At 42.1% G+C, this 16115-nt stretch overlaps 1 protein-coding gene across 1 annotated transcript in view; it reads right to left on the bottom strand.

The window, feature by feature from the left end:
- Positions 1 to 16115, bottom strand: part of LOC109623129 (fringe glycosyltransferase) — a 193130-nt gene that overhangs the window by 76704 nt on the left and 100311 nt on the right. The window contains exon 3 of the mRNA XM_062854192.1: positions 4101 to 4149. Coding sequence (XP_062710176.1) covers positions 4101 to 4149 — 49 coding nt within the window. The remainder of the gene's footprint in view (positions 1 to 4100; positions 4150 to 16115) is intronic.

Genomic DNA, 16115 nt, shown 5'->3' with positions numbered 1-16115 from the left:
TCAGGAATCAATAAAATGCAAAAATATCTCCAACAAGAAATGACGAGATTAGGGAGAAGTATCCGAAGGAACTCCTTGAAGAAAGTTAACTCCGAAGAAATGCCTGAGAAGTTTTTAAATGAAGAAAATTTTAGAAAAAAAACCGTTGTTGAAACCACTGAAGTAATTTTAAAAATAATTCTACATTTCAGAAGAAATATGCCATGCAAAAAATTCAAAATTATATGGTAGAAATATGTGGAAAATTATTGCAGTAGGATTTTTTCGTGGAAATTTGTGAGAAACATTGTGAAGATTTCAGAAGACGCCATCTGATTCTTACAAGTGGAAATCGACAGGTATTTTTTACTAAAACTTCCTGAAGTATTTCATGGGGTAATTCTTAAAACACTGCTTCATAGACACATTACCCAGAATAATCGGCGAATAATTTGTGGATGGAGGATCATAGGATACATATTAGCGATCGAATAATACAGAAATTTATGGGACAATTTAAAATTTCTTGCGCATGGGGTAACTTTGAGAGTACTTTCGGCAGTTTTGTTTTCTTCGGTTCATGAGCGGTTTTTGTCGGCCAAATTGTCTGAAATTTGGTCGAATAATTCAGTTTAACAGGAAAAGTTTTGAGGCCAACGTCGCGATCAAAAGGTTTTGAATGACACTCCACGACGAAGAGAAAAACGTTACCGAATATAGCATAAATTTCCTTCTGCTTAACGGAATCTTCATATTCATTTATGTAACGGTTTTTGAATTTAATCAAGGCGAAACTTCAGAGATAATCTCTGCATATATTCCCGAAGGTTTTTCTGATTAAGACTTTAGAAACTTTTACAAATAGTGGTAAATTTTACGTATAATGTGTTGTTTCCGAACCCCTAAATCAATTTCCAAAGGAACTCCTGAAGAAAAAAAAAAACATTTGAAAGAATTCCTAGAAAGATCTTTAAGAAATTCTCAAAAGGAGCCCATGGCAAAATTATAAAAAAGAAAATCCTGAAATTTCCAAGAAATTCTTGGAAGATTTTTGGAAAAGCTTTCAGAGGAAATCTTGAAGAAATTGCTGGAGGATCTTTGAAAAAGGTACACAGGCCAAAGTTCATAATGGACTTCTCAAAGGAACTACTGGAAGCATTATGGACATTTTTTCATTGATCCAGAAGAAATACTCGAAGGAATTTTATGAGCAACTCTTGAAGGCATTGATGGGGGAACTCTCGAAGAAATTCCCAATACACGTTTTGACGAGGTATCCTGATAAATTCCTAAAAATTCCCAAACTCCAAAATTCCTAAACGACTTCTTGGAGGAATATTCTAAGAAGAAATCCTGAAAAAATCCCAGAGAAGCTGCTTAAGGAATTTGCGAACGAAATCCTAAAAGAATACTCGGAGAAACTCCCGAAGGAATTCTCAGAGATGCTAACGGATACAGGCAAATACTCCTGAAGAAATTTCCACGGGAACTCTTATAGAAATGTCCAGCTAAACATCAGATGATATTTCACTTTAAAAATAATTTCCGGAGAGACTTCTAAAGCAATTCATAGCAAACTGTTGGAGAAATCCACGGAAGAAGTTTTTGATAAAATTATAAAAAACGCCATGTTCCAAATGAAATTGCCGACGGAATTCACAAAGGAATCATCGGATCCTTTCACAAAACAATTGCTGGAGACATGGCAGGAGCTATTTTCATAGGAAATAACAGAAGGATTTTCTAAAGCAGTTTCCATTGGAATTGATGATTCAACTTGAAGCAATCGTTAAAGAAATTTTCAAAAAAGTTTCCAAAGCAGTTGTCAAAGAAATTCCCAAAATAATTGCCGAACAAGCTCCCGAAGAAATTTTCAAAAAATTGCCGAATCAATTCTCAACGGCATTATTGAAGGAATGTCCACAGGAATTAGTGATGGGATTCCCAATAGCAATAACTAGACGAATTTCCAAAATAAATACCGAAGAAATTTTTAAATTGATCTAATTGAACAAAAATTGCTGAAGGAATTGTGGAAACACTTCTCAAAAGAACTGCAGAAAGGTTTACAAACGAATTTACCGAAGGAAATTCCACACTTACTCATGTGAAAACTTTTGTTGCAACTTTTAAATAAATTACCATTGGAATATCTGAAGTGATTTTTTGGGCTAATTTTCAGAACAATTCTAAGAGGAATTGTCGGAGGCACTGCTAGTGAAATTTACTTAAAGTTTTGAAGAAACTGTTACGCATCTTTTCAAAAATAATGGAGCAATTTCTCTAGTTGTCCTTGACGGTAATTCCCCAAGGAATTCTGTAGGAATTTCCATTGGGAATCTTCGACGAACCTCCGGATGAGGTGAAGGAATTCCCACAGGAAGTTTCTGACGAAATTCCAAGAATAGCTTCTGAAAGAATTACCAAAATAACTCTTATTTTCACCAAGAGATCGACGACGACGACGACGACGAACACGACAAACGACAACAAACAACAAAAGTCGGACAATTTGCTGTTCCAAATGCTGGAAGAGATAAAACTGTAAACTGTTATTTAAACCGAAATTGTTCGAATATAGGATTTAGAACGAATCGATGGAAATGCAAAGCTCTGTTTGTCTGTCGAAATTAAAAATGAAACGCGACCGCTGAAAATGACCTTCGAGCGCTTCGAGGTCGTTTCCGTAGAACAATGTTGATAAAGAGCTCTGAGCTGTTTACTGAGCCATTAATGCATTGACTGATTCTTCAAAATTGAATGTATAGCGATCAAAATCATCATTACGAAAACATAATCGCCCAATGTTAAACCAACTGTGTTGCAAAAGCCACAAAGTAGCTGGCGGTAGTGAGCTCTAAATTGTACTACATCATTCCATGAATTATGAAATTCTGTAAAGGCCATCGTATTGGCAATTCTGAAAGAAAATGGCTTCACTTAGCTCTGAGGTGTCGGTTCTGTTTGATGAAGTACTAAACGCACTCCCCTCCTCAACGTGGTCCAGTGTCAAACCGAAGACCTCTTAATCAAGAAGACTAGCAGCACTGCTGAAAATCGGGAGTCGCTGTTAGCAGTGCACCCCACGGATGAAGGTGGAACTATTCATGATAGTAAATCTTCATACTAGCACTCACACACTTTTATTAGACTGGAGTAAAAGCAAACTTCTTGTGCACAGTTTGATGATGCACGAACGAATGATTTATTGACCATTTACATTCTTTTTTCTTTTTCTTATTTCTGGCGAGCCGACACCGTTCGGCATCAGCTCTAGTTTAACGTCCGCCTATTTCTGGTACTAAGCCTAAACACGGACGGTCAGGGAGACATCCACACACACCTGACACCCTACATATCGAACCCATCAACACATGGGCCGGGACCTACGGCTTTACTTCCTATCCGAGGGAAGGCGTGATCAGATATTTTTGTCTCAGAAATACCGACGGCGTTGACTAGGATTGAACCTAGACCGACTGGGGTGAGAGGCAACCACGCTTACCACTACACCACCGACGCCGCTCCCATTTACATTCACAAATATAAACAATAACATTATCTGACAATACACAATGAAAGCATGGTGTATCTCTAAACATAAAAGTTGTCCTGATGACGAGGGGTGCTCAAATGCTCAAATTACATATTCTCAAAAAATTCAACACTTTTTTATACAAAGGTACTGTGGTACTAATTAAAGTTAATTTGACATTAGTAAGGTACAACAGCAGAGTTCCATGTCTTCTTGATAAAGTAGTCTTTGGTCAAACTGTACTCAATGGTTACCTAACATATTGCCGGTGCTGCAAGAACGGATACTATTCCCAATTCAGCTGAAAAAAAGAGTCATAAAAATCCGTTCGACCGTCTCTAGTCACTGCCTTGCTAGCTGTTGATCGTACACGCATCGAGTGCCTACTTTTATTGACATCGACGGATGGGTGATTAATTCTTTCTCGGAAGAAATCATCTTCCATTAGACTTGATCTATCCTAGTCCCCGAAGTCCCCAAAGACCGTGGGATCATTCGTGGAGGTTCTTCCAACAAAAGCCGCTTTTCCTCAATCGATCAAAAAACCAACATAAACACACACAGAATCACCCCGATCGATACTTACTCGTCAGCTTCTGGTAGTGCTGGTCGTCGGTGTCGGTGAAGAACCACGTCTGAAAAGAGACAAGAAGACAAGAAATTAAAACTCCATTCACCGAAAGGGGGCAATAAAAACTTAATCAGCTTAATCATTCTAATTAAAAAATCGATTTCCCCTTTGGGCGACTGGCCGACCGGCCGATCGATCGATCGATCGATCGATGGCTCGATCGACGTCCGACGTCGGACGTCGACGAATTCCCCCGTTGTCGAGTGACGGATCGCGATCGATCCCGATCTGTCAACTGGCGGCGGCGGGAGATTGTGAGAAGAAAATTGCCGGCCAGAGCAAACCGGGCCGAGCCGGGCAGACATCATCATTATTCGCAACAGCTGGGATTCTATCCAAATATGGCACGACACAGAGTCATTGGCGACAACAACGCAACGATCACAATCGATCGATGGAACAGGAGGACGGAGGACGAACGGAAGAAGTCGTTGTGGTCGACAATTTCTTAAAAGGGAAAACTTGTTCGGTGAGGCGGCGGCGATTCAACTACTTTTTCACTGTCCTGCAATTGGGATGGCAAATAAGTCGAATATCAATTACTGAATCGATCAGCAGTGATGTGTCGATTATTTGATCATTAATCGATCGACTTGCAAAATTTGTCGATTCGACTTTCCATACCTCAACTTTTCTTGAAATCCACAATCGTTTGATCGACTGTAAGTTCAGATAATCGATTAACTAGATCGACCCTTTGATAAGTCGATTAATTGATCGAGTAGCCGATAAATCAGGAAAAAATCACTTCAGCTCATAAAAATTCAAGCCACTAAACGCACTCTTCACGAAGAAACTGTGATTAGGTTTTGATCATCCTACCTATATAATCACATTGAGTTGCTGATCGACCGAGTAGTCGTCCGATCGATTAGTCGTCTGATCGACTAGTCGTCTGATCGACTAGTCGTTTGATCGACTAGTCGTCTGATCGACTAGTCGTCTGATCGACTAGTCGTCTGATCGACTAGTCGTCTGATCGACTAGTCGTCTGATCGACTAGTCGTCTGATCGACTAGTCGTCTGATCGACTAGTCGTCTGATCGACTAGTCGTCTGATCGACTAGTCGTCTGATCGACTAGTCGTCTGATCGACTAGTCGTCTGATCGACTAGTCGTCTGATCGACTAGTCGTCTGATCGACTAGTCGTCTGATCGACTAGTCGTCTGATCGACTAGTCGTCTGATCGACTAGTCGTCTGATCGACTAGTCGTCTGATCGACTAGTCGTCTGATCGACTAGTCGTCTGATCGACTAGTCGTCTGATCGACTAGTCGTCTGATCGACTAGTCGTCTGATCGACTAGTCGTCTGATCGACTAGTCGTCTGATCGACTAGTCGTCTGATCGACTAGTCGTCTGATCGACTAGTCGTCTGATCGACTAGTCGTCTGATCGACTAGTCGTCTGATCGACTAGTCGTCTGATCGACTAGTCGTCTGATCGACTAGTCGTCTGATCAAGCATTCAATTGACCGGAAAGTCGTTTGATGCGGCGTTTCTTCATCGTGCAGCGATTCAGTTCGTTTAACAGTCGTTCCAAATAATTCGATCAAAATATACTTTCGATCGACTTACCAACAATTTTGAACATCCCTACCTTCTGGCAGGTAATGCAGAGTAAATCATCGTCACATTCGGCCCCGGTTAGGTCTTTTTCAATGGCCATCGTGGAGCACCGTGGACCATGATGAGACCGAAGAACCGGTCAATGTCAATCCTCTGTGGTCGTTGTTGTCGTCGCGTCGCTGTCGGTCGGACAGAACCCCTTAAGGTATTTATGGGTCCTTGCCTTTACTGGAAAATGGTTCAAACCGTTTTGTTCAGATGCTGTCCACCAAGCTAAGTGAGGAAAAACGATTTGAATTGTTGGCGTTGTTTACGTGGTTCTATGCTAAATTTGGGCGATGGAATTGGCCATGGATGGGAAATTTTTGATTAATTAATGCCCGGGAAGAGGTAACGGATCAATTAGTTTGGTGAGAGTACGGCGAATCGAAGGCCATTGTGAGTTTTGAAACTCTCAACGAGATTCTAGTCAGGATTCCGGAAGAATGTCCACCCAGGGCTCTGCCTCTGAGAGAATCCCTAGCCGGGATTCTGAGAGAATCCTTAGCCGGGATTCTGAGAGAATCCCTAGCTGGGATTCTGAGAGAATCCCTAGCTGGGATTCTGAGAGAATCCCTTGCTGGGATTTTGAGATAATCCCTAGCTATGATTCTGAAAGAATCCCTAGCCGGGGTTCTGAGAGAATCCCTAGCCGGGGTTCTGAGAGAATCCCTAGCCAGGATTCTGAGAGAATCCCTAACCGGGATTCTGAGAGGACCTTAGCCGGGATTCTGAGAGAATCCTTAGTTGGGATTCTGAGAGAATCCCTAGCCGGGATTCTGAGAGAATCCCTAGCCGGGATTCTGAGAGGATCCTTAGCCGGGATTCTGAGAGAATCCTTAGCCGGGATTCGGAGCTAATCCTTAGCCGGGATTCGGAGCTAATCCTTAGCCGGGATTCGGAGCTAATCCTTAGCCGGGATTCGGAGATAATCCTTAGCCGGGATTCTGAGAGAATCCTTAGCCGGGGTTCAGAGAGAATCCTTAGCCGGGATTCTGAGAGAATCTCTAGCCGGGATTCTGAGAGAATCCCTAGCCGGGATTCTGAGAGAATCCCTAACCGGGATTCTGAGAGAATCCCTAGCCGGGATTCTGAGAGAATCCCTAGCCGGGATTCTGAGAGAATCCCTAGCCGGGATTCTGAGAGAATCCCTAGCCGGGATTCTGAGAGAATCCCTAGCCGGGATTCTGAGAGAATCCCTAGCCGGGATTCTGAGAGAATCCCTAGCCGGGATTCTGAGAGAATCCCTAGCCGGGATTCTGAGAGAATCCCTAGCCGGGATTCTGAGAGAATCCCTAGCCGGGATTCTGAGAGAATCCCTAGTCGGGATTCTGAGAGAATCCCTAGTCGGGATTCTGAAAGAATCCCTAGTCGGGATTCTGAAAGAATCCCTAGTCGGGATTCTGAAAGAATCCCTAGTCGGGATTCTGAAAGAATCCCTAGTCGGGATTCTGAAAGAATCCCTAGCCGGGATTCTGAGAGAATCCCTAGCCGGGATTCTGAGAGAATCCCTAGCTGGGATTCTGAGAGAATCCCTAGCTGGGATTCTGAGAGAATCCCTAGTCGGGATTCTGAAAGAATCCCTAGTCGGGATTCTGAAAGAATCCCTAGTCGGGATTCTGAAAAAATCCCTAGTCGGGATTCTGAAAGAATCCCTAGTCGGGATTCTGAAAGAATCCCTAGTCGGGATTCTGAAAGAATCCCTAGTCGGGATTCTGAAAGAATCCCTAGTCGGGATTCTGAAAGAATCCCTAGTCGGGATTCTGAAAGAATCCCTAGTCGGGATTCTGAAAGAATAGCTTGCCGGGATTCTGAGAGAATCTTGAGCCGGGATTCTGAGAGAATCCATAGCCGGGATTCTGAGAGAATCCCTAGCCGGGATTCTGAGAGAACCCCTAGTAGGAATTCTGAAAGATTCCCTAGCCAGGGATTTTCATATAATCCCTAGCCGGGAATCTGAAAGAATCCTTAGCCGGGATTCTGAGAAATTACCTAGCCAGCTTCTGAGGAAGGCCTAGCCTGAATTCTGAAAAATTATTTTGCTGATTATTTTAGAATTTTTTTGATTTTTTTCCCAAACTATCGCATATAATTTTCATCAAATTCTCATCAACTGAGCACAAAATCAAATCCGCAAAATTTACGAAATCCAGGTCAATACCACAAACTGCATTCAGTTTCCACCACATTCAGTACATAATCTACACCGCCCATAAACCAGTCAGTCCTCGAGCCACTTTCGACCATTGTTTCTCCGATCACGTCGTCGTGTGCGGTGCCGGCTGGCGGCCACAGCTACAACCCACAACCAACCACCCGCATCATCCTCTCGGTCAATCCTCATCGAGCACGTGCTCAGCCAGGAGCGATACAACCCCATACCGAAAAGCTCATCCCGTTCGCAAGAACGGACCCAAGAAGAGGTCCAGCTCTGCGGCCGCCACGAAGAGAATCGGCCGTCGTCCACAGAGTCGACTTTATGGTACTTCATTCCACCACCGTGTGCCGGTCGCTCGGTAACTTCTCCAACGACTTTATGAGCGTACAAAATTTATGTAAATTTTTATTTCTTCACTTGGAGCGACTGCGGCGGCTGCTTGGGATGCTGCTGCTGCTGCCGCCGTCACCGTTCGACGAAAAATCAAAAGCTGTTTTAGTACTTTTCAGTGGAAAAGGCAATAAAACGGTGGGCAAACGCTTCGACATGAGGGCTCAAACGCTTCACCAGTTGAATGATATGTCAATTCTCGGATGGTTGGTTGGTGACGATGTTGATCACTTCGGGTCGTGGTGAAGCGGTGAAGAGTCCAAACCGAAACGAAAGGGTCAACTAGGTGGTGATTTATGAAAGTTTCTGAAAGAGTAGGTCGACCAGAAGTGCGCGCTGGACCCTAACGGAGTTCCATGGATGCATGTGCTTTCTGAACCGGAGCGGGACGAGTTCAGGTCCACAGTTTGCAAACAATTGTTGAAGCCAGTCAACTCCCACTCGTGGACTTGTGGTCACCGTCGCGTCGTCCAGGTTCAGCGAGTAGGCACTTTCAAGTTCTTGAACAACACTCTTAACCGCGCGGCAGAGACAAACCTGGAGGAGCATTACCGAGCGAGAGATAAATATTAATGAATTATAAATAAAACATAAAACTTACCGGTTGGTTGTGGGACGAGTAAGAGCTACAACTTCTGGGACAGGGAAACCGGGATAATGATGGCGGGATGGAGGCTTGTCCAGGAGCAGAAAAGCGAATAAAAATCCAGAGCAAAAGAGCAAGAGGAGTGTAGGATGTCTTGTGAGATGTGGTCGCCCACCGTTTGCGAAGAATGTTGACCGTACCGGAATGTGTGACGTTAAAAACTTTGAATGATGGAATTAGTGCATTCGTTTTCATCGTAACTCTAGAAAAACGATCATAGTTCTCCAATAAGGTGCGGATATCTTGTATCTATGTCATCAAGATTTGGGCACCGGCTTAACATAAGTCCTGTTCAATGACGGAGGTTGAACTTGCTCGAACTAGCTCGGAGTTGCTCCATCCTGCTCTTACCCATTTGTTGACGAATGGGTAAGAGCAGGATGCAGCAACTCCGAGCTAGTTCGAGCATGTTCAACCCCGACTAGAAAAATCTATCAAGTTTATAACACATTGTGTTATGATGTTATAAAAATTTTCTATAACTTATTATGTTATAAAATAGGTGCAGGATGATGTTAAAATAACTAAAATTGTAACAAAAAGTATACCGGTCTAATCAAAATAATAACCTATTTTGTTATGATCTGATCAATATTATAACAAAATATGATATAAGTTTTAGCTTCAAGAAAACTAGTTCATATCATATTTTGATACAATTGTACAAAATGATTTTCTGAATGTCAAGTAATTGAAACTTAATTATTTCACAATGAGTAATTAAACAACATTTATAACATAATATGATATAATTGAAATATAATATTTTTGAAACCCAAAGATATTAAAACTTGATTATATCACATTGAGTTTTAAATATCAGGGTTGGTTATAATAATGTTATATTTTTGTTAGAATCTTCTAGTCGGGACCTCAGTCATTGAACAGGACTATACTTTTGAACTCATCTGAAACTCAACTGCACGGATAATACCTCAGACGATTTGCTGGTGTGTCAAGATGGTGTCAACATCTGGTTGTCAATGAGGGAAACTGAATGTTATAAAGGCTCAGAACGGAGATCACCTTTAGAGGATGCAACTAGACCATCACAATGCAATTGCTTTAGCTTTCGTTTTTGGCCGACAATGGATAACCTAGTTAAAAACAACATACAACCTCACTGTATAGCACTACGATCGAGCTGGATACCAGAACAATAGCCACCGTATTCGAAGCAGTGACGCTGTGGTGGAACTCAAATCTCACGAAATTTTTCATGCAACCTGATTTGGAGAAATCTGTTTGTGAACCGTCTCGACCACCGTTCAGTGGAGAAATCAACAAATGGTCGACCTTCAGGAATTTGTTTACCTCGTTGATTCATTGGAGAACCGACTTACAAGTTGCAAGTGATGGAGAAATTCCACTACCTGAAGCGATGCCTCCAAGGTGAACCGAAGAGCATGGTCGATTCGCTAAAGAATACCAAGGCCAATTATCAAATTGCTTGGGACACCTTGTGTAAACTGAAGAAGAAGCAAGTTCAAGCTTCCGACCCTCTTCAAGGAATTCGTCTCCAAGTGGGGAACTCCAATGGAAGGTTTCGACTGGATCGTCCAAACGCGCGATCAAATCGTAGTACCAGTGGACTATAAGAAATTATTTCTAGTGAACTAGACCGATACACCTGCCACGCATGGGAAGAATATACGGCTACCAAGGAGCAAGACTCACTGGGGGATCTAACCGAATTCCTTCGAAAACGAATTCAAGTTCCTTCTTCAAATCCTAGTTGCCAGTAGTAAGAACGAGTTTTAATTCGGTTCAGCCGAACCCAGGAAGAAGTGTGGCTTGCAAGAAAAACCATTTTCTATACCAATGTTCCGCTTTCCTACAGTTACCCGTGACGGACAGGGACTCGTTGCTGAAATCCAAGGGACTTTGTAAAAACTGCTTTCGATCTGGTCACCAAGCCAAGGATTTCCAATCTTCCAAGTTTTCTTGTCGAATCTGCAAAAATCGGCTCTATACTCTGATATTCTTCAGACAGAGCGGGGAAGCACAACGTCACGACGGCTGTTTCTGGGAGCAACCATCCAACGAATTCCCAGCTATCACGTGGATCCGCAAGCTCCAATTCTACCCAAGTGGCCAACGTGGCGGCCACAGACGTTTCGGCATGTAACGTTGCTCAGGTATCATCAATAATCTTGCTTACAACGCTCGAGCCCTTTTGGACTCCGGGTCGGAAAGCAATTTCGTATCCGAACGACTATCCGCTGCAGCGGTCCACGGCATAGGAGAAGGAGTCACGAAGGTTAAACACTCAATCCGATATTTCTGGTATTGCCCAAGGTGACTACGAACCTTTCCACGGCATCCATCAACGCGAAAGTCTGGCACCTACCAGACGGAATCCAGCTGGCGGACCTTCTTCTCCTTCTACGTCCCAACTGGGACTTGGACTGCCTCGCTTCAACTTAGTGTTCTTTGAGCACTTCCACAGTTATTAATTGAAGGGCTTTCTTTGCCTGCCATTGCATGAATTCGTATATTGTGAGGCAAGGACAATGATACACTATGTCCAGGGAGTCGAGAAAATTTTCCCGACTGGAACGGGAATCGAATCCGCCGTCTCCGGATTGGCGATCCATAGCCTTAACCACTAGGCAAACGGGAGACCCCGAGCTGGCGGACCCACCATTCTTCCAATCCAAAGCAGTCGATCTAGTCCTTGGAATCGAAGCGTTTTTTTCGAGTTCTTCGGAACTGGTCGGAGGAAACTGGCCCCGAAAGAGAAATTGCATGAAGATATGCTTCAACGAGGAGTCCGACAAGATTCACATGCTCGATACACTGTTCCCTTACCCAAAACTGCAGAAATCCTTTCAAATATAGACGAATCGCGGGAACCAGCGTCTACTTGGAACGGAACAAAGATTGGCAAGGAACGAGAACTGGTGAAAGCTACTGCATACTGTTTCATTCATGGAAGAGCACCTACACACCAAATTTTTTCGCTGAAAATCAGCAAAGTTTTGCTGAATTTTGCCGAGCTGAAATCTCAGCAATCCGTTCAGCAATAAAAATTGCTGAAATTTTCAGCAATTTCGGCTGTTATCGTAAATGTCAAAATTTTACTGGAAAAATCAGCAAATTCTTGAGGATTGCTGAAAATTCAGTTAACTCGTCCGGCGTGAGATTTGCCAGCTTATTGCTGATGGATTTCAGCAAATTGATGCGAAATTTAAAAAATCCACTGTTTATCTGAAACCAACTGGCTAAAAAGGTAAACACTTGTTTGATTTTCAGAGTTTTATTCAAAATTAATAAAAAGTTTATAAAAGTTGGATTGATTGTTGCTTCAAAACCATCTCGGGAACAATGTTGGATCCACCAATAACTTGGATGTGAAGAAATTATGGACATTGTTTACCATCTAAAACAAATAATTTCCGGAATTAACAAAACTGTTATGTATTTAAACGATGATACATACCTGTTAAAAGGTGTAACATTGCATGATGATTTATTTAAACAGTTTTTACCCACGTTTCCATTGAAGAAACTTCTCAAATAATAGTAAAACAGGATTTTGGTTGCCGCGACAACACGCGATGTACACAAAGTCATTTTTTTATTTTGACAAGTAGCCAGCCGAGGTGGCGAGCGGTCGGATTTTTTGCTGAAATTTCAGAAATTCAGTCGACTTAGCTGATTTTCAGCAAACACATTCGGATCACTGGTTTTTTCAGTAAAGTATGTGTTTGCTGAATGTGCTTCAGCAAAGCATTTTGCTGAAACCTTCAAACGGTTTTTGGTGTGTACAGTTGGGAAAAATGCGGTAGACACAGATGAGGAATCCATAAAACGATGATCCTCAACTCATCATCTGGAGGTCGAGGAAGTCAGTACCACCACTAAGGTAAGGGTTGTCTTTGACGCTTCCTGCAAAACATTATTCGGGGTGTCCTGGAATGATGAGCAGTAGTTCAGGAAGATTTGAGGTTCATAATCCTGAGGAGTCGGACGAAACAGGTTCTCTTCGTATCGAATGTCGAGAACATATTAAGACAGATACTCACTACACCAGAGGACAGACCACTACAGTCTATACTACACTACAGTTTTCTCCTGATAAGGAAGATACGGTGCTTGAGTTGAATACCGTAGCGTATGGAACGAAACCTGCACCCTTTATGGCAACCCGAACTCTACAACATTTGGCAGCTGCGAAGAATCCAAATTTCCGCTCGTGGCGAGAGCAATTCGTGAAGACGTTTACATGGATGACGTCATCACCGGAACAGATGACATTAGTGGCTACCACTTGTCTAAAAAACCAACTGACGAAGACGATGGACTGCGGTGGCTTCAAACAAAGGATGTGGCCCTGTAACATTCCTGGGGTTTTAGAGGGCAATACCGAATACCACTGAAGTTGATCTGGATCCTGACCAATCAGTTAAGACTTTGGGATTAACTTGGATGCCCATTACTGACAGTCTCAGGTTTCAATTCGAGATTCCTTCGCTGGAGACTGACGTTCCATTTACAAAACGACGAATTCTATCGTTGACAGCCACTCACAAAAAGTAAAATAATAATATTTTGAGAATGGAATATATGTTTTAAGTTATCCAGCATATGAAAGGTTTTTATTGAACTGTTTGAATGCACGTATGGTGCAAAATTAATATGTCACAAAACTTTTCAAATTTTCATATATTGTACCTTAGAAATTTTGGTAATTTTTAAGTTAAAAAACGGTTCGTGTCGTCACGTGTCGCCGCAATTTCGAACAGTACATCTTAAACATCATGCTTAGAGCTGCCTAAAAACGTTTAAATATTTTGCAGAAATTTGCAGTTTTTCAAATTAGAGCTATTCAAAAAAGTCATGTTTTTTCATATATTTTACGTTATTATTCCATTTTTTACTGAAATAAAATTTATCTTTTCGCATTTTTCACACGTTTTGAACAAACTTGATTGGATTTGATCGAAAGATGATCATTTATCAAAATTCGAATTGATTTTTTAACAAAAAACGCAAAAAAATATGGGGTTTACTGATTTTAACCGTTTTTGAAATTTTTGAAATTACGTAATTTTTGAATACCCCTTTTTAAACACTAAAAATACTATATAACATATCTAGGTAACCTATAACTTCGATTAAACACATAAAAAGAGTTTTGGCCGACCTTTATCTTTTCCCGACCATTGTGCACCGTCCAACCATAGTTCAGGCTTCACAATTAGCCCGATTGACATTAGTCAACCACACATTGGAAAGGCTCATTAGCGGGCAAGAGAGATCGAAAGAACCGTTCGTTCGTTCGTTCGACGACGTCGTCAGCTGAGAATCTGGATCAAATGACGACCGCTCTGAGCTAAGCGCCTCTTCTCGCACAGCTCGGTCGCCGTCTGCCATTAATTATTTATTCACAACTTTTTCCCGGAATTTTGTCGCGATCGCTGTTGTTGAGAGCGCGCAAACGCACCACTGGCTGACTGCACTGTCGAACGACGAAACGAAGCTCCACAAAGCGGGACTTGTGTCATGTGCCGTATGTCTACCGGTCCACTACTACTGGGGTTCCACTGGGGCGCAGGTCAGTGATGCCAGATCCGTGGGAAAGTTATGGGTCTTTTCAACTGACGTATGATTTAACATTGAAGTTCTTCCATTTCCCATACAAATAATTCGATTTCTTCATAAGTTTCTGTAATTCTTCATGACTTTGTAAAAATCAGGGTTTCGTTAATTTCGATTAACGAATGATTAGGTGTGAAAATTACTGAAATGAAGTTGTAAAAACACTAACTCATGTTGGATTCAAAACAAATTACGTAAATATTTATGATATATCAAGGAACTTTCTCTGAGAATCCATACTCTTATAATGGAACCACAGAAATTTAAACTTTGCGAAGAAGTTTTTTTTTATTTTATAATTTCTCAAGATCGTTGGTTGGCAGGACGTGGCCGGCACCATTTCCGAACAAATTTGGCATCACTGGCAGATGATCTCACAGTAACGCAGTGGACGAGCGCCAAGCCAGGCGTGTGATGGCCTGCTTCAGTAGCCATCAGACAATATCAAGTTTCAATTAATCGAGATGGATTCCGTTCAATCGGTTGCCTGCGTCACTTCCAAGCCATTGTCGATTCGACCATGATGAACGCTTTGGCGGGTGACAACAGACCAGACACATAGGGCAAGAAGTTTTCCCAAGTCCAGTCAGTCGGTCGGTCATCATCATCGAAGTGGTGGAAAACGCTCGGCTCCGACTGGAACCGGCTTTTCGATGTGTCGACCGGACCGGCAGCAGCAAGTACGCGAACAGAATTAAATTAACATTTCCCACGATCTTGTTTATAATTACATGTTATACCACCTCCCCCTCTCCGTGCATTTTTGGTTCATCCGTCGGTCGTCAGCGAGGCAATGTGTTCCGTGTGTGTTTAGAAAAGCTGGGAACAATTTCCTTCTCGCTCCGGATGGCGAAGATGACGACGACGTGAGAGAAGCGACAGCTTGCGAAAAGATGAGTACATAAACTGTCGCTTTGTTTCAGTTTTTTTTTGTATAAAAACGTGGCAGATGAGAAAAACGTTGTTGGAAGCTGAATTGATGTGCGAGGATCAAACAGAGCAAGAGAACGGGAAAAACCACTTGTCAAAATGTCACTTTTGTTTTAAGGTATTTGGTGCGAGTTCCGACGTATCTTCTATACGTACGTATAAGCTAATGGGGCATTACAAAACGATACTTTAATACAATTTGGTACAACGTGTACAACATGTTTTGGTAGATGTTCGACTTTGCGGCTGAATTTTAAGCAGGTCAAATGGTCATCAACCCCTCTTCGTCATATTGGTTGTACTTAGAGCATTGGTGCTCAGGGCTATTTTCAGACAATGATTGACAAGAAATCAATGGAATCTAGAAAAAACCCGATTTAATCCACCTATGGTGAACAGAACCCTTCTTACACTTATTAAAATATTGTTGTATTATTTGTATTTACCATAATAATTTTGTGTGATGGACCAAAAGTTCTAGAAAATGTTGTGGATTTGGCATCTAGTGGATTGGTTTCCAAAATAGCATCATGGACCATGGTGTAACTACCAGAAATGCCAGACACCTTCTAGAATCTTGTGTGAAATATTGTATCTTTTGTTAACTGCCAAAAGATCTTGAATCGATTAACAA

The sequence above is a fragment of the Aedes albopictus genome, chromosome 2 (assembly GCF_035046485.1).
Source record: "Aedes albopictus strain Foshan chromosome 2, AalbF5, whole genome shotgun sequence".
In the NCBI taxonomy this organism is placed as follows: Eukaryota; Metazoa; Arthropoda; class Insecta; order Diptera; family Culicidae; genus Aedes; species Aedes albopictus.
The sequence above is the reverse complement of the archived record's forward strand: the minus strand, read 5'-3'. Positions and strand labels throughout refer to the sequence as shown.